The sequence below is a fragment of the Gracilinanus agilis genome, chromosome 1 (genome assembly GCF_016433145.1).
Source record: "Gracilinanus agilis isolate LMUSP501 chromosome 1, AgileGrace, whole genome shotgun sequence".
In the NCBI taxonomy this organism is placed as follows: Eukaryota; Metazoa; Chordata; class Mammalia; order Didelphimorphia; family Didelphidae; genus Gracilinanus; species Gracilinanus agilis.
Window position 1 is genome coordinate 68,329,941 of NC_058130.1, and position 20,296 is coordinate 68,350,236.

General features: G+C 33.5%; 1 protein-coding gene across 1 annotated transcript in view; it reads right to left on the reverse strand.

Annotated features, from left to right (window-relative positions):
• The window catches only part of FAM120A (family with sequence similarity 120A), a 146,222-nt gene that overhangs the window by 61,009 nt on the left and 64,917 nt on the right, over positions 1-20,296 (reverse strand). Inside the window, exons 6-8 of the mRNA XM_044670552.1 lie at positions 9,475-9,572; positions 8,935-9,218; positions 1,955-2,042 (exon numbers count right to left, since the gene is read on the reverse strand). Coding sequence (XP_044526487.1) covers positions 1,955-2,042; positions 8,935-9,218; positions 9,475-9,572 — 470 coding nt within the window. The remainder of the gene's footprint in view (positions 1-1,954; positions 2,043-8,934; positions 9,219-9,474; positions 9,573-20,296) is intronic.

A 20,296-nucleotide genomic window follows, 5' to 3' on the forward strand; every position in this document is an offset into this window, starting at 1 on the left:
TTTGTAGGATAAAGAATATGAGGGACATTAATGTGAAATTAGGTTAGAAAATAGGTAGTGCCAGATTGAGGAGTTCACGCTTTATCCTAAAGGAAACTGGGAGCTAGCTACTAATAATTATAGAGCAGGGAAGTTATATGGTGAGCCCTGTGCTTCAAGATGATTTTCCCACCTTCGTGAATGATGTACTACTGGAAAGGGGAGAAAAGAAGCAGGCAGGCAATTAGGAAGCTATTTCAATAATCCACGAGAGAGGGAATGAGGGCCTAAAAAACAAGGTGGTGACCATATAAGTAGCAAAAAGTGACTTGACAACTTACAGGAGAGTGAATCAGAGAAAAATCAAAAATGACTCAAAGGTTTTAGACTTGGGTCTTTGGGGAAAATGATGGTAAACAATAAAAGAAAAAATTGGAGGTGGGACAGATTCAGAGAAGAGAAGACAATGAATTCAGTTTTGGACATGCTGAGTTTGAGATTTCTATAAGATTATTCAGCTCAAAATACACACGAACTGGTTTGTTAGTAATGAGAAAAACAAGATTATATTTAAAATGGGATACTATCCTACTGCCATAAGGGTAACACAAAGGTAAAATATTCAATGTCAAAATGTTTTGAAAGTTACCATTGAAATATAATAAATAGCTATTTTATGGATATTTGGATCCCTTTTTTCAAATCATAGGAAATAAGAGAGGTGAAATTCTAAATTAAGTGCCTTCAATCAAGATCATGAATATCCTAAGGTAGCAAAACCAGTATTTGTACTTGGGTCTCAGATTCCAATCTTTGCTCTTTCCTCTGTACCATTCCGTCTCGCCAATCTATTTAACTTATTTCAAATGGTTGTGGTTTTTTTTTTTTTTTTTTTTGCATTTTAAGATTTCTACGCAAAAGTAAACAGGCAATGTTTTGGCAAGTTTGTGGTATAACTTCTAGTCAGGAGTAAATTCAAGTAGAACTGCATTAATGAAGGAGAGCTAATTTTTAAGTTCCTTTATGTATGCAGGCCACTATGGCAGGATCTTGAGAAGATGCAAAGTTCAGAAAAGATATGATCCCTGATCTTGGGTAGTTTTTAGCTTAGTAATGGGAAATCATGCAAATGCAGATAACCATAATATACTATATTTCATTATATATTCATTGTGAAACAAAGTTCTAGATGAGGTCCAAAAGAAATGTGCTATTAGCTATTGGATCAAGAAGGCTTCTTATAGAAGACATGTGTTTCAGTATACTTTTAAAGAATGACTAATATTTTAAGTAGTGAAAAGAGGGAGAGCCAATCTAGCATACCCAAGTATATAAAATAACATGAATAAAAATGGTATGAAAGTGGTATGAGAGCATGCCAATCTGTCTAGAATACACAGTATAACAATTCAAAATTAATTCTGAAAAGTTGAATGGCAACCAGGAACAAAAGGATCTGTGATTAGAGCTTGGATAAAATATATCCTAACAATAAAGGAATTAAATTAGGAAAATAAGGCCCAGAGGGATAAATTATTTGCCCCAGGTCACACAGGCAATAAGTAGCACAGCCAAGATTTGAACCTCTGACTCTAAATCCAATGTTGTTTTTCTTATCACATTAAATTTTTCAGCATGAATAATGAAACATTTCTCTAATAGTGTCAGAAGAGATGCATTCAAAAGGGAAAAGGAAGAGATGTGGGTCATAATGAGTGGCAGTATTACAGTCATAGCAATGGAAAAAAAAGGAAGGTAAGTAAAGATGTGCAAGATATTACAAAAGTGCACTACTAAGGACTTAGTAAATAATTGAAAAAATGAAAGAAGTAGGAAGAGACAGCAAAAATTGCTTGAGTTTTAATATTACTATGGAAAAGTTCCCTTGTTAAACTAATTACAAATATACATTCATATGCTTTGAAAGTTTCATAACTTTTATACTTAAAGGGAAAAAAAAATCTACATATGCTACCTTTGTTTGGTCTCCTGGATCTCCACGTGCTTGAGTTTCTGACTGGTTTCCTGTCTTTTCCCAGCCAACTTTGTTCCCACTGACATGGCTGAATACAAAAGGAAGATTACAAGTCAAATCTCTTTATGACAAAGAGTTTATTATAGCAAAAACCTCACATGATTTCATCTATGAATCCATAGTAATAGCACCTTTGATGTTTTAAGAATAGAGGACTAAGTAAAATGAATATGAACGCTATCAACATCTCATCTTTGCTGCTAGGCTTAAAAGGGAATAAATACTGAATATTTATGATTTCTAATCCAATATATATTTACTAATGAGTAGTGTTGTGGTAACAGCTGTGTAGGACAGCAAATTCAGTTTCTGTTCTCAGTATGCCACCAAGATACAATTATGAAGTCTTTAATATAAAACAAAAGGAACTAAGTGATTAAGTACAAAAAGATAATGAGTCCTGCAGAAATTCAAAGAAAGGGGAGTAATGTAGGCTGAAGTCATATGGGAAACTTTGAAGAAACAGAAACCTCAGGTAGGTCTTATAGGGAGGCCAATATAAGCAAGGGAAAAAAGCAGGAAGACAATTTAAAGTGGATAGAACAACAGAGGGCTTAGAGAAAAAAACATCTGTCTGCAGAAAGAAACCTTTTCTCTCAGTTTATTGCTAACATGGTTGTCATGGTGCAGGAATAACTCCTTGGCTACGAAGCACTCCCAATGCACTTGAACCATTTTTCTCTGCCATGGTTGGAAATGGGAAAGGAAGCAAGCAGAAGTAGGAGTGTGGGGAATGAAAAAAGGGAAGAGAAAGAGAAAGAGGGAGGAAACTAGAGAACAGAAATAAAATTTGAGACAGATCATTAATGAAGATTTATGACAACTCTATTTTTGTATTTGTTGAAATTTTGTTGGCGCACAGTAACCTTGTGTTTGAGAAATCTCAAGATCCAAGTTTTGGAGGCAAGAACTCATAATTTGACAAAAATTGCTGGGAAAATTGGGAAAATAGTCTGGCAGAAATTAGGCACAGACCACCATGTATACTGATATAAAGTCAAAATGGGTAACGATTTAGACATAAAGAGAAAATAATAAGTAAATTAAGGGAATGCAGAAAAAACTAGCTGTCAGATCTACCTGAAAAATTTGTGCCAAAATAAGATAAGAGGATCATGGAAGATAAATGTATAATTTCTATTTCAATAATTTAAAAGGGCTTTGCACAAAAAAGAAACTAGGAGAAAATTGTTATAACAAGTTTCTCTGGCAAATGTCACATTTCTCAAATATGTAAAGAATTTAGCCAAATTCATAAAAATAAGGGTCATTCCTCAATTGATAAATGGTCAAAGGTTATGAACAAGCAGTTTTTAGAAGAAATCAAGCAATCAATAATCAAATAAAAAATATTCCAAATCACTGATAATGAGAGAAAGCATAAATTAAAACAACTTAAGATATCACTTCACACCCATCAGATTGGCCAAGATGAATAGAAAAGGAAAATGCAATAGCTGTAGGAAAATAGGCCCACTAATGCTCCAATGGTAGAATTATAAAACTTGTCCAATCATTCTGGAAAGCAATTTGGAATTATGCCCAAAGAGCTTTATAATGGTATATACTCTTTGACCCAGCAAAAATAAGACATTATCAGGTCTATATCCCAAAGAGATCAAAGAAAAGAGGAAAGGATCTACATGTACAAAAATAATTATAGCTTCTCTTTCTGTGGTAGCAAAGAACTGGGAACTATGGGGATGCCCATCAGCTGGGGAAGGGTTAAACAAAGTATGTTATAGAAAGATGATGGAATACTCTTGTGCCAAAGAACATAATGAAGGGAATGGTTTCAGAAAAATCTGGGAAGACTTACATGAACTGATATGAAGTGATGTGTGTAAAACTAAGAGAACGATGTATACAGTAATAGCAACATTGTAAAGATAAACTGTGAAAGACAGATTGTTTTTCCTTGCTTTATTCCTCCCACAAAATGGCTAATGTGGAAATATGTTTTGCATGATTTCACATATATGGTGGGTACCACATTTTTGCCTTCTCAGTTGGATGGGGGGAAAGGGAGACAGAAGGACAAAATTTGGAAATGAAAATAAACATGTATAACATGCAAAACAATTTGGGTATATATCAGAAATGAATTTTTAAAAAACTTTTACCTTTTGTCTCAGAATCAATGCTAATTATCAGTTCTGAGGCAGAAGAGCAGTAAGGGTTAGGCAATTAGGATTGAGTGACTTGCCCATAGTCACATATCTAGGAAGTATCTAAGGCCAGATTTGAACCCAGGAATTCTCTAACCCCTAAGCCTCCTTGCTGTCCCTCAGAACTGATTTTTAATGGAAACTCTTAAATATTAGAAAAGTGAAAAGTTTTTGCCACTAGAGAAATATCCAATTTTGAAAATAAGAAGTATTATTTTCATTTCCCCATATTTGGCCTACTGACGAAAAAAGAAAGCTTTCATTTTAAATATTGCAACAATGTATAGTAGAGCACTGCAGTGGGGAGCTGAGAAATGTGGATTCACTTTTTCATAGAATCACATAACTAGATTTAGAAGGAACTTCAGGGGCCATGCTCGGTCATGATCAACATAAACTGGATTCAACAAAATCATTTAAACCTTATTAGAAATGTAAAATGAAGGTATAAAACTACACCTGTGATTGTCCTATTGAGTTTTATTTTGAATTTGTATTTCTTCTTGTTTTATACCACCTTCATTTCCCTATATATAGCTTTCCCTCCCTCCCATAACTAACCATTCCTTCTAACAAAGGATTAAGAAGAAAGGAAGGAAAAAGAGCAGTTCTACCACACTAATTCATAGAAATCATCCCTCATATCACCAACTGCCTAACAAAGTGGCCTCTAAAGTGTAACGTGCAAGACAAAAATGAGGAAGTAGAGAAAAAAACCTTTTATTTATATTTTCCCTAAAAATTAACAAATTAGAAGATAACTATTATTTCATAGATAGAATGATAATGGTATCCTTGCTATATTCATATGTGAGATGTTTATATCACACAAGGTATACATGAGCTTTGTCTTGGAGGTGAGGGTAGGAGTTCTGTACCAGGCTTGCTTTCAGTATACTGCAACATTTTGCAGTTTGTGTACCCAATAAAAGTCATTGATGAATTATATTATCTTGTTTTAATTAAACTAACCCTCAAAACTGAACAAGTAACTTAGATTTCTGCAAAGAAATTTGAAACTCACTGAAGATACTATTAATAACTAGGCTTATACTCCAAGAAGGTCACTGTAAGAAAGTTCCCATATTCACCAAAATAGTTATAAGTAGCATTTCTTTGATAGAAAAGAATTATAAACAAAGTAGATGCCAAATGACTGGGAAATGGTTTAAAAAAAACTTGTGGTACATGAATGTAAAGGAATATTACTATGTGGTAAGAAATGGTGAATATGATAAATACAGAGAAGCATGGGAAAATGTATATGATCTGATTAAGAATAAAGTGAGCAGAGCCAAGTAAACAATATATTCAATGACTACGAGAATGTAAAAAGAGCAATCACAAAATAATCAAAAGTGAATATGAATATTGTAAAATTGTTAAAAAACACGGATAGTCCCAAGACAAGAGGTCCCAAGGTCTTGGAATATTGTATATAATTTCATATTTTTTAAATATACCGATTGGTCTTGCTATTTTTTCTCTTCTTCCTCTTTTTCTTTAAAAAATATTACTTGTTGTATGGGATAGCACTCTAGGAATGGGAGGGAAGAATAACACAGAGAAATTCTGGTTATGTTAAAAAATATATTCATAAGTTTTATTTTTAAACCATATTAAACCACATCAATAACCAAAATAATTATTAATATTTAATAATTTGACACGGTCTTAATATAATATTAACAATTTAAATTATTTCAACGATCTAATCCTTTTAAATTCTATTGTATATATTGGTGCAATATTACATGTTTATAAGTAAACAAATATTAGGGATATATGTTCCCAGTTTTTAGTGATGGAAAGGCAAGGTAAGGCAAAGCAAGGAAGCATTCTATTGAGTACTAGGGATACAAATATAATCCCCTCCCCTCCCCCAAATGGTCCCTGCCCTCAAAGAGCTTATATTTGAGTGGTAGAAGATAACACACAAAAAAGACCTTTGAAAAGAAGAGTGGAAAGGGAAAGGGATAGATGAAAGTATATTTTCACAGAAGCATTATATAGCTAAATCAGATTCCTTTCTCCAAATGGAGGTACAGGGAGACATTCACTAATGGGAGAAAGATGCCAGGCTAGTAGATGGATATCTAGTCAGATAGTCCATAAATATTTATTAAGCACCTATAAATTCAAGGCACAGTACTAAGTGCTAGGGATTATACAAAAAGTCCCTGACCTCTTAAGGATTCCACAACATAACAGGGAGAGAATACATAAACAAGTCTATATTTAGGATAAATGGGAAATAATCAGATGAAGGAAGGCACTAGAATTAGGAGAGATTGGGAAAGATTTCCTATAGAAGGTGGGATTTTAGCTGGGGCTTAAAGAAAGCCAGAAGGCAAAGAGGAGAGAGAGAAAACTACAGGCATGGGGACAGTCAATAAATAGGTCTCTAAAAACAAAGGCAAGTTCTCCGTTTAGCAGTTAAAACCCTTTGCAGTCATGTTCAATCCAACTTAATCCATATTTTCTTCATGCAGTCTCCAGACTAAGTCAAAATGGATAGACTTTCTATTCCTCTTAACATTCCTTATCTTGGTACTTTTGCACAAACTATCTCCCCATAAGGCACTTTTCCTCTCAGAATTCCTACTTTAAAACTAAGTTCAAATGTCATATATTATGTTCATTATTTCCTAATTGAACCAGCTATTCTTCCACAGGCAAGTGGGTATTTATTTCATATACTTAGATGTGTGCATATTGTCTTATCCTATAGAATATAAGTTTCTTTAGGGTAGGGATTAATTAATTTCTGTTTGTTTTCCCAACACCTAGCACAGAACCTGGCACAAAGTAGGTATTTAACAAATTCTTTTTTACCGCACCACACCGCACAACATATATTCACATACCACCATTTATTTAGTGATTTCTCCATTGCTAGCACCTACTTCATGCTCTGTCCATTGCCAGAACAAAAAGTGCACTGATTATTTTAGTGTATATGGGATCTTTCTTTCTGTAGTCAAACCCCTACCAACTTAGGGGTAAAAGGTTAGGTCTCTATTTTCATGAAATATTTTGCTGGTAATCACACCCCAAAATAATAAAGACCATAGCCTACTAACTAAAAGATGATTCCTTACTTGTCAGTACTCTTAATACTCCATCATATAGGAGCAGTTAACATGCTTTGTGGACCTAAGAAACAGGTCTGGGATAATACATAAAATAAAAATCTGAGCAAGTTACAAAATAGTTCCCAACTGACCAGAAAGCTCAATGAGACAACTGTGTAATATAGTGCTGAGAAATGCTCAAGCCATTTTTTAGTGCATCATGGGTCCAGGATTGAGGAAGTAACAATTCTACTTTCTTTTACTCTGGTTAGACCATACTTGAACTGTTATAAACACACTGATAAATTGAAGAGCATGCAGGATGAATGGGGGAAAAGGGGAGGGAACATTTACTAAGAGTTTACTATTTACCACAAACTGAGTATAATAATGAAAGAAGCAGATAATGCATGCCCTCAAGAAACTTATATTCTAAAGCAGAGAAACAATATATTCAGGGGAATTTTAGGGTTTAGGAGTTACAAAGATGATGAATAGGGCTATATTCCATCCAGGAATAATAATAAGGGCTGGTTCTTAGTTTTAGACCAGTGATGGGCAAACTACAGCCTGCGGGGCAGATGTGGCCTCCTGAAATGTTCTATCAGGTTGTGCAACATTATTCCTAATCTGATGAATACAACGACTAGGATACAATACAATGAAACTTCCAAAGAGTTAGAGACTACGAGAGAAACGGGAACACAAGGAGGTAAAAAAGTAAAATATGACCCAAGTTTTCCTGAAATTCCTGTATTTCCAGGAAAGGCAGTTATCAATTGGAAGAGAAGGGCCCAAGGAGGGAAGGCTCCTCCAACAGGCAAGACCTCTGGAAAAGGCTTCAAGTTCATACCACATGAAAATTAACTGAATGAAATGAAAATTTCCTTTCTAGAGAAGAGCACTTAAGGAGAGCACAGCAACTATCTTTAACAATAATCAATTCAACTTGATAAGCATTTATTAAGTAACTACTATGTATGAAGCACTGAAAGGCTACTACATGGAAAAAAAAGAATTCATCTTATTCCATTTGCTTTAGAGAACAGTACCAAAAGTAATTGGGGAAAGTTGCCAAGGAGGCACACTTAGGTTTGATATAATGAAAGAGTGACATTCCCCAGAAGGGTAAAGGGCTAGGAAAAGCAATCTTCGAACATGACTGAATGATCATTTTTAAAGGCATGTTGTGAAGGAGATTTCTGTTCAGTCAGAAATTAGACAAGGCTTCAAACTCTGACCTCCTGTGATCCTACATTTGTATTCCTCCACAGCCTGGCAGAATCTGGACTCTAACTCCCCATAATTAGAGCCCATCTTCCTGTGGCCATAATCAAATACTCAAAAAAGGATTTCCTTTAAGAAACATTGGCCAAAATCATATTATACTCAACTATAGAGCTGTAAGAACTGGTTTTATAAACAGTTTTGATTAATCACTTTATTCCATACCCATGATTTTGAAGTTCATTTATCAAACAAATATATATCATATCAAAGAGTATCATTACCAAACATGTATTAAATAATCTTTATGATTAGATCTTTAATTAAAAAAACCAAAAAAACACACACCATGTATATTAGCCAGGATATTTTGGGTAGCGATGCTTACCAATGATTTAAGAGAATTTAAAAGGAACACACAAGAAAATTCACCACTTAACTTATTACTTACTTTGTAGCTCCTCCATTGCCTTCATCATTATCAGATGATGATGATGTTGAAGAGGGCGGAAAATAAGCTGAATCCACATGGTTAGGGCTACCACTCTGAGCTGGATTTATTGGAGAGGATCGCTCATACAATGGAGTATGTTTTCCTTCATGAGGAATGTTACTATAGTTGTTCTGCTCAGACAAATTTTTTCCACTTGTTTCCAAGGTAATAGCCGGCTCAGAGAGGCTATATGGGTATGGACCCTGACCTGGAGCACCACCTGGGCTAGACATCTGCTGGGCCTAGAAAAAAATGGGTCTCTTTTTAAATATAGCAGTAAAAAACCAAATGGATGCTATCAGACTTCAATAAGTAACAGATTTTTTTTTAATCTCATGAAAAAGATTTGTTTCTTTCTAACACTACATAAATGATTATTCTTCTATAAGCATACACTTTAGGAAGACTTTGAGAAATCAAATCAAATCAAATCTCAAAACATACATACTCCTAAGAACTGGTAACACAAGTCATTAACAGAATTAAAAGCATACTTACAACAGGTTTTGCTTGTATAGAGGTCTGTGGAATGTTAAGCATCTGAGGGGGAACATACGGTGGCACTATCCCAGGCATTCCAAACTGATTTGGTCTGGCTGTTTCATCAGAAGAGGAAGAAAAGAATAAAACAAAAGTGAATAGAAGTACATTTTCCCACAGAACCTACTTCAGAAATGCTAATGGATAGCACACTTACCCATTTGTTATCTGCCTACTTGTGACATCTCTCATGTCATCACTGTTAAGCTTTTCTCCTACCACCAATAGAACTATTTAAAAACTAACAACAAAAGCTGAAAATCTTAATTTTATTGAAAAGTTCAATAAATTTCTACATTTAGCTATGTGAAAGTCTAAAAATATTTTGTTTTTCAACAAAACTGTAGTAGTAATTTTCACTACTTTGCGTCCTTTAACCTTTTATTTTTCTCTTTAATTTTTAAAATTTCATTCTATCTGTTCTTTGATCCTTTTTTATCTAAATTAATTCTCAGCAAAACTAATCTTTATATATTAGAATTCAAATGGCTAAAAGAAAAAACATTCCTAAGAATTCTCCAAAAGGTTATTAGAATAATTTATTTTTATTTACGCTACACTGGCTGAAATTGGGTTCTAAACTATCTAAAAAGCACTTAAACTTATTTGGCAGCTGCTATATAAAGTTTTCCACTGTAAAGCAAAAGAATTCTACCTTGCTCAAAATTGATAATATTTTAATATGTTCTGAATGAATAAGCTAGAACACTAAGGACTTTATTCTGTTTTTGAAAATTAATTTACAACCTAACTAGTACTTAAGTTGTCATTTGTTTCTTAGTATTTTCTGATAACTAGCAATGATAAATAACCTGAGACCAAGAGACAAAGGAGAAAGTTATAAAAAGAAATGACTCAATAGAGATCAAGGTAAAGGCAAGAATTCTTTAGAGAAGATACAAAGCAGTATCAGATTAAGTAAAACAAAATCAGGACTATTAGCTGATAGAGTAATTCAATTGGAAAGGATAAGGACAAAAGTAACACTATAAGAGTCATTCCTGTCAACAAAAAATCCCATTATGCTCTGTGCAACCTGAAACTCAAAGTTCATGTAGAAAATGTATGGCATTATAAAAATGGAAATAGAATGTAATTTTTGCTAAAGGAAAATTACATTCCTCTTATGAAATAGAGAACTATTCTGTATATCTAATGTCATAAGCTATAATTTCAAAAACGTTATAAGTTCACAGAAGGAATTAAATGACACAAAAATAAATTCCAGTTCTCTGCTTTATTCTATCTGCCAGCATTTCTCAAGCCTTTAGGTTTACAAATCACATTGGTAGCAGAATACAAATCTCTTTTTCAACCTGCCTGCTTGCTTTAATACTTCAAGAAATTGTCTTTTCACTGGTGTAGCTACTCCCTCTACTGACAAAGATCAAGAACTCTATGTAACTTGGGTCTCAAGAATTGCTCTGACAAAACAATCCATTACGCTGTGACCAGCCTGGTCATTCAGAAATGAGTATATGGGTGACTTCCAGACAACAGAACCACTCTACCACTAAGCCTCTACTCAAACCCTTTCTAAGCTTAACTAAGCATAGCTGATAGATAATAGTCTTGGAAAATCCCACATCACCTCTGAGGCCACAAATGGCATCCTTTTGCTAATGCCAAAACAAATGAACATACAAATCAAAGCAAACTCACTATAATTTTCTAGGTAGTGAAACAAAATTGATTTATGCTAAAAGCAAAGGTAAAGAAATGATATAAATATTACCAGATGCTAGTGTATATATCATCTAGAGTAACTAAAGAATTGTGGACTACTCTGAATATCACTGGATTGAAGTCTGAAGTTTTAAACTTTTAGAAACTTAGAAAACTCCAACCCTTAAAAACTTTCTCATATTTTATAAGCTATAAAATTAAAATCTATTTGAAATTTTCCAGATGCTTGCTTCTACTACTTAACTGGTAAAGTTGCTTATTTAAAACAACAAAGGAAGGATGAAGATCAGCAATGATAAAATTTGCATATAGAGAAAGTAAATTATTAAGAGAAATTAAAACAGTAGGTTTCATAGCCATGGTTACTTGACAAGCAAATGGACAAACCAGGAAAAATGTAAAAGCTACTATTAAGCCTTTGCTTATCTTTTATTCAATATATTATGCTATAATCATAATTTCTTTCCAAGAGTAGAGACTACAGATGAGGTACAGGTCTTCAAAGAGAAAGGTAACCAAATTCAAGAAAAAAATAAAACCAGACTGATCCCATGTAGTTGAGATATCCCTTTGACTAATGACAAATAAAATGCCTTGGTTTCATGACATAGTTCATTTTTTTTAAACAAATTTTAACCAAAAAGTTGGAATCAGTTAACAGCAAGGTTAAATAACAGAGGACTTGGAAGTGAATTCTAACTTTACCACTTATTCCCTGAAGGGCCACAAGCAAGTTACCTAACTTCTCTGGGCTTTAATTTGTCATCTATAAAATGAGAGAAATAGTTTGAACTAGAAGACTGTTAAAGTCCCTTCTAGCTCTTAATCTATAATTTTATGAATCTTAATGAAAAGCTGTGTGTAGCAGACAGAAGGCTAGCCTTGGAGAGAAGTCAAAAAGATAGGGCTAGCTTTTTTAGTATTAATACATGCCAATAAGATACTTAACTTCCTGGTACTCCCAAACAATTTTAGACCCACAAGTTACATATAAATTGCTTGTCTGATTTGGTAGAGGAAGTCTTTGCCCTGTATATCCATAGAGTAATGAAGTCATGGGGTCAAGGGAAGGGTTGGGGTAGAGAGATGAATCCCCAAATGGTAGAATTTAACCCAGAAGCTACCTTGAAAGAATCTACTCTACAAACTGTTACCAAAAGTCCTTTGTTCAATAACTAAGTTGAAGGTCCACCAGGGTGAAGCAACCTGTTCTGGGTCACATAAGCAGTTAATGTCAGAATTGGGAATGAAACCTAGGTCAATTAACTCCTGTTACAAAGTGGAGTAGCTTAGTTCTGCTATATATTGAATATTTATACACTTAGTTTTGGCAGATTGCATGAAGTAAAGATATAACAAACATACATAATTAACAAACGCCTTAATAATTTCATTTGTAAGTGTTTTTAGCTGCCCTTACGCTTCTGAAAAATATGAGAACTAAGTTCACTAATGATTACCACCATTAATTAACTTTAAACTAAAGATGAACATCTTAGATACACTCTGGTTGTTTAAGCTTTTCATAATGAAAGCCCTGAAAAGCAGATTTTTGTTAACAAACTGAAAACAAAAAGGGATCCATAGACTGACTGTATTGTAAAGTGGCATTACAACTGCCAACCTCTGTTCCTGTTCCCAAATGCATAATTCAACTCACTAATAAATCCTATTTAGTAAATCAATTAATCAATTAATTGATTTTGGGGGATTGGGAGGAAAAATGGCAGAAATGTAGAATTAACTATAACAGGCTTCTGTGCTACTGGGAGTACTTTCTTCTAAATTAGTTCTTGTTCTCATTCCAAGGCTTGGCTAAGCAGAGTCATTGTCAGTTTTTTTTCCCTGACAAGAGGATCTTTCTCAGAATAGACACAAGGGCTCACATCATGGAGATTAACACTACCAGTTTCTCATTCTGCTCTTTTTATAAATACTTTACTGTAGAAGTAAGCTTTTGCTGTAAAGTATGTTTAGGAGAGATGGAGAGACAGAAAGAATAGGTGAAGGAAAAGAACTGTGCATGGGATACTTTAGTAGACTCATTTAGTTAAAAAATAAGTCATTTAAGACCTCTAAATTAGGAATTCTTCACATGGGGTCCCATTAACTTCTTTTGTCTTTTATATGTTGACAGTTATATTCAATATAACTGTTTTCTTTTGTAATTCTGTGTATTTTAATTTATGCATTTAAAAACACTTTTCTGAAAAGAGGACCATACACTTTACCATACTGGTCAAGAGTACATGCCAAAAAGGTAGGGAACTTCTGCACTTGGAATGAAGGAAAAAAGACCCAGACATCTGAATGTAGACCTGCCTTGTGGGACAACTGAACTTTTGCTTAAATGTCACAACTGAGACTGTGGGGATAAGATTAACTCTGAGGTCTAACAAAATACTAGTATTCTTAGGTTCAGTTTGTCATTTTAAGACAAACTAAAAAAGATCCATGTAGAGAATTAGTATTAGTATCTCTTAGAATACAATCAATAAAAGGTGTAGGGGAGGGAGAAGTTAATTTATGTTTCATCTTGAAATAAAACCAAAGATCAATGCTCACCTAGCAACTTGTTTTTCATTTCAAATTTGATAAGGCAAATATCAAAGACCCTGGGTTTTTGGGTTATCATTACATCAACATATAATCTGCTGGTATAACACCACAAATCACTAAACTTGGTGATTATCTACATAGATTGGGATAAAGCAATATAATTCTCTGCATTAATTTTTAGTGATTTTCAAGGCAAAAGAGCCAACTTCCCAATCTTTTTGACATTTTTTAAATTGCATATTTAACAGGCACTTAAAGCTTCTCAAGTGGTAAAAGCAGAAAGGTTTTCAAACAGGTAAAATAAAAGCTTTTTGTTTAAAATTCTTGGAATAATAGGAAAAGAACAGGAAAGTTCCTTTTGGTCCCTTGTTTATCTTATGGTGTTCCCCAAGAAACTTCATAATTCCAATGAGGTGAGATTTTACCCTAATGTTTTTCCTTCCAACTATATCTTATCTAACGTTATATCTACTATGTTGGCTGGCATTGTATACTGCATCTATTGAGCACTTAAATAAAGATGAATATATAGATAAATTTAACTAAAATAAATGTCTCAATCTCAATGACTAGGAATAAGAGATGTTCATTCCAAGTCATGCAATTATGTAAGTACTAATTTCTTCAATTCCTGAAAGCGAACAACTGGGAGTTGTCAGCAGAGGTCTGCAGGGGTCTGATTCCCCTTAAATAAATCACCCCTATCATAAATATTCTTAAATAAGAGAACGCTGCTTTGCATGCTGAAAATTCTCTGGTAATAACTTTGCCCCTCTGGAAGCAGACAGAGCTAAATTAAAAGATTGAGGGATTTATATATAATCTGCCTGCCCTCCCTGCCTCCTATCCCCACCAAGATATCTTACAGTTTTGAAAACACACACATGCATGCCCTGCATGTGTTACTAATATCTCCATGGAATATTACTTTTAGTACCAGGTTGCTAGGTGGCCCAGTGGATGCCTGGAGTCAGAAACACCCAAGTTCAAATATGTCCTGAGACACTAATCTGGCAAGTTACTTAGCCACAGTTTGCCTCCTCATCTATAAAATGAGTAATAATAGTACCTTCCTCCTAAGGCTGTTGAGCCCTAATTAATAATTATTATCAGTGAGATATTAATTATAAAATGCTTAATACAGTGCCTAGCATACATTAAGTGCAATCTGTTAGCTATCACTATTATTTTATAAGGATAAAATAAACTAAGGGTTATAATGACATACTGGAAAGATCACTTTTAAAGCTAGAGGGCTTTGGTTTGAATCTTGGCTTTGTTACTCCCTGTGTGACTTCGGATGAGACATTTCCCCAAGTAGTCCCCTAAGTTCCCTTGACTATAATAGTTGAATTAAGACACATTCTAACACAAGAAGTACAATCTTAACAATATAAAGAACTTCCCTCAGAACAATGGTTCAGAATGTAGTCTATGGGTCCTAGACCGTTGATGTGGCTCATGAGGTCAAAACTATTTTTATAATAATTCTAAGATGTTATTCACATTTTAAAATGTCTCCCTTTTCCAACTATCTATCTTTGTGAGGGTGAGATTCTCTTCCTATATTTTAACCAAAATAACACATACAAATTGAACGTAGAATCAGATGATAATCTACTTGTCTTTTATTAGGACAGACATTAAAGAGATTTGGAAAAATATGTAATATGATGCCACATCTCATTACTTTTGCTTTTGAAAAGTTATTTTCATTAAAATGTGCTATTTATATTAATATGTAACTGTTATAAGTGAATTAATAAATTTGGAAAATTTATTCATTTTAATCTCAAATTTGGTAAATATCAAAATAACCCACATAAACCAAAGCTCTTTAGGGTTCTTAATAATAATTAAGAGATCCAGAAACCAAGAAGTCTGAGAACCACTGCCTTAGAAGATGCACAGTGATTTAATGAAAAGAACCCAAGAATAGTAAGGGCTTTGCCATTAACTAAATGCCATGACTTCTAGTAAAGTACAACTTCTTGGATCTCAGTTACTCATATATAAAATGAAGTAGTTGGGCTAAAGGATTTCTAAGTTTCATGCAACTCTAGTAAGATTGATTTTTAAAGATCTGGTCAACTACCTAATGATTTGAAAATACAACACTCATATTCACTATTACTGCCTGAAATTTATATATCAAGGAATGCATTTGGTAAATCCATTAGTAAAATGAATAAATCCCTAATTTGTCTTTTATGTAAAGTTCATATTTTTCCAAAGCAGAACACACCTGTACTCACTTGGCACTTTCTTCCCCCCTTGGCACTATTTCTCTCCAGGAAGATTAGTTTAGCAGTTTTTGCATCCTTGGCTTCATTAAAATTTACTTCTCTACAGAGATAAAGGAAGGGATTTCTGAAAACTCTCACTGAAAAGTAAGGAAAAAAATTCTAACAAAATTCCCTCCTCCCTCCTTCTTTCCCAATGATCATCTCTCATGAATAGCAGGAAGAATGGAAAAATGCATTATCACAAAGTTCCAGAAGTAAAAGAAGCCTCAGATTCCTTGAAAAATCTTCAAAGAAACACTAATGTTCCAGGCTTTGCTTCACTAAACAGTTTTCTACTGAATCTTAACCTTCAGTATAAAGTAATGAATCAAAATCTTTTCTTGAAATTTATATAAAGAGTTATAACTCCCTCTGGAAATAAATTTTAAAAAATCATTTGGATATAAACATGTACAAAAGATCCTCACATGTTGGTTTTCAAAAATCTTGACAATGAGGTAAAAAGACAAGGAAAAATATTGTATAAACCATATTTTTTATTTTTTTCTAAGTTGAGAAAAGTACATTTTTATAGGTTCATTACAAAATGATATTCTTAAATTTGTTTATCAAAGTATTTATTTTAGAGAAGCATAGCCTAACTGAAAAATCACTATGAATTTTATTACTCATATTTAAAACAATTCACTTAAATTGGTTTAGTTTCTAGACTTTAAAATATCAAGTTAGAAAAATATAATAACTTACTTTTAAAAAATCAATAAAAGACTTCCATTCTTTAAAGTCACAGTGCAAAATAAGTGTGTATTTTGCTTTCTCCCTAAAACAATGCTTCCAAATTCTCTAATAATTTAGCTTTAAAAATCCAACAATAATTAATTCAGTGCCAGATGCTGGGGATACAAAGATAAAATTAGGTAAGTTTCTGCTACCAAGGAGCTTACATTCTACTGAAGAAAATCAATATTTAGTCACATAATTACAAAGTAATTTTGAGGAAAGGTAGATGAGAAGGTCTAGCTAGTTATCTATGAAACAAAAATTTAAGCAGCAATATTTTTCCAAACTGAAAAATTCCTAATGAAAAAAATCAACATTAGTAAACTTATTTTTTTGTTCACACTGAAGCCTCATCCAGGGATTATTAATAGTGAGGTAACATTTCCTCACCACTCATTCACTTCTAAACTCCTTGCAATCTGGCTTCTGCCCTATTATTCAACTGAAAAGCATTCTTTTCAAAGTCATATCAAATAAACTCCATCATCAAAGCCAGAAACCCCATTATTCTCACACTTTTCCTTCTCTGCCTCCCCCATTTCCCAATTCTAGCCTCATCTTCAATGATGTCACTGGAAATTTGACATCACAGACCATCCTTGTGCTTTTTTATGTCACTGCTGCTTTGAACTTCACATGGGTCTAACTTCTATTTCTCTGACCTTTTTTTTTTTTTTTTTTTTTTTTTGGTCAAGGCTAATCTTCTTAAAGTCTCTTAAAATGGGGTTCTTCCTAGGGTTCTGTCTAGAATATTAAGCAGGATCTAATACAGTGAAATTTCATAGAGGTAAATGTTAAGATCTTCAACATGGGTTAAATTTCACAAAATAAAAAAAAATAGACAGGGTAGAAAGGTTAGACAGCAACTCATCTGAAAATGCCAGAATGTTTGTAGAAATCAAGTTAAATAGGGGATCAATCGTGCCATAATAGCAGCCAAGAAAGCTACTGTGACTGCTGCCTACATTAAAAGAGTAAAGAATAAGTAAGAAAAGGAATTCATTGTACTCTCTGCTCAGTTCAGACCATCTTTTGACTAATGTGTGCATGTCTAAAAGAAGTCATCCTGGCTTTATGATCACTCCTACCTTTTAAAAAATATAAACTTCACTGATGCCTTTTATAGTCATATCACAGTGATTTCCTATCTACCTCCTAGCAAAGTGATCTCTCTCTTGACGATGAGCTATAATAATATAGCTATTAAAAATCCTGTCTGGTTGCCATTAGCTTTCCATAACAGCCTTAATTAGCTCACTGTGTTTGCATATTCTTGATTCTATTTTTATAGGACCATGCCACTTTCTTGAATTCACCTTTCATTACTTGTCCCTGCAATGAGTTAGCTGTTCTCAAATAATCTCTATTCTTCCTCACTGGAACTGTTTCTATCCAGAATTTTACTCTTAGGAACTTTTCCTTGACCAGTCCATGGAATCTCATATATTTTTTTCTAAATTAGCTTATAATTTTTTTCTCCCCCCCCCCCCAAAAGAGTGTCTATCAACTGTTCCTAGATTGTCTCTTTCTCTATTATACAATTAGGATGGAGGTCACTTCTCTCAAGGTTCCCACACTTACTACCTCATCAACCAATTCTATCTACAGAACTAGGAGCTCCTAGTTCTGTGGATGGATGCTACAAAGAGAAAGATTTTAGTTCACAGTAAAAGTCATTCTAAAATGGAACATGTTGTCTTATAAGGTAAAAACTTCCTCGTCAGATGTAAAGAGGGATACTGAACAGAAAACAACTGAATACATAAAAATATAAATGAAATAACCTCTAAGGTCCTTTTCTCTCAAATATATTTAAGAGTTTGTATTTTGATCATCTCAATAACTTAAAAGGCAAGCTCACTTATTGAGAACTAATAGGTGGATGGGAGGGGAGGAGGGCATAATTTGAGTATTGTGGAGAAGATGACACTTGATATAATCAACATGGAAAATGCACTAGAAAACCAAGTAAATGATTTTATTTTTATTTTACATTTTGTACAATATTTTTGTATTTGTATATCTATATACAATATTTGTATAAAATTACAATAATTATAATTATTTTAATTTATTTTACATTCAAATGTAAAGGACATTTAAAATGTACTTGTTCTTTGCTTTCCCCCCCAACTTCCTTCATTTTTAAGCAGTATAGTGCTTATCATTACATTAAAGAGGAAGAAGAAGTAATAATAATGATAGAATACATTTATATAAATACCTAAATCCTGCTTTAAAAAAATACCTAGCTGGGGGAAAGCTTGTTTTTTAAGTAAATTTGTAAAATTACATAAATTTTGACTTATCTATAGTCTGCTGTTTATGTGTTACCATAGTTATGGCATTAAGAAGTTGCAAGAAATTGCAACAACTACTGATTAGTAATCTTCAGTTTATCATTGAGGTAAGGTCTAGTTTTAATCACAGTAAGCATACATGAGAATATATGAAATGCTGGGCACTAGATCAGACCAATGGTGCTCTCAAACTGAAGATTTTTTGACAGGAGATCACAGAAAATGTTTTCCAGAGAGTGCGGTAGGTGACTATGTCATGTTGAGAGATTAATCGTGCTGAACTTTCAAGACAATAAATTTACTGAAATGCTTTTAAATCTAGCTATATTCTATACCTCTTAATCAGTTCTATATGCTCACTATCTATGGTTTATAAAATCCTGTAATAAGTCAGTTAACCACAAATTGTTGTATCGGATGATGATGGAATATTATTGTGCTGTAAGGATTGATGATCTGGAGGCTTTCCATATGAACTGGGAGAACCTCTCAATGAACTGATGCAAAGTGAAATGAGCAGAACCAGAAGAACATTGTACACAGAAAGTAAAACACTGTAGAACAATCCGATGTAATGGACATTGCTACTAATAGCAACGTGACAAGTCAGGATCCTCCTGAAGGACGACTTAGGAAAAAGAATGCTAACCACACTGAGAGAAAGATCTATGGGAGTAGAAATGCAAAAGCAAAACATGACTTTACTTATCACATGTACATATATGGGTGTGAGATTTGGGGTTCTGACCTTAAAAAAAATTGCTCAATAGCAAAAATGAATAATATGAAAATAGGTATCAAGTGACAACATTTGTACTATCCAGTGGAATAGCTTGTCGGCTCTGAGAGGGGGGAGGGAAGAGGGGAAGGAAAGAAAATGAATCATGTAAACATGTAAAAATCTTTAAAAATAAATATTTTTCTAAGTCAATTAACCAGCATTCATGAAATTACTACTTTGTTCTAAGCTTGAGACAAAGGAAGAAAAAGACAGTCTCTGCTCTAAAGAAAGTCACAGCCTAAGGAAGGAGATAACATGCAAATAACTATGTACAAAATGAGATATAGGCAAGATAAATTTGGAATAATTTCAAAGAGAAGGGAGTAAGATTAGGAAAGACTGATAAAGGATTCTTATAGAAAATACTCTTTTTCAAGTTTCTAGGGGTGCCCCAGCTTTATAAAGTGAAACTTTAATATTTCTTGTAA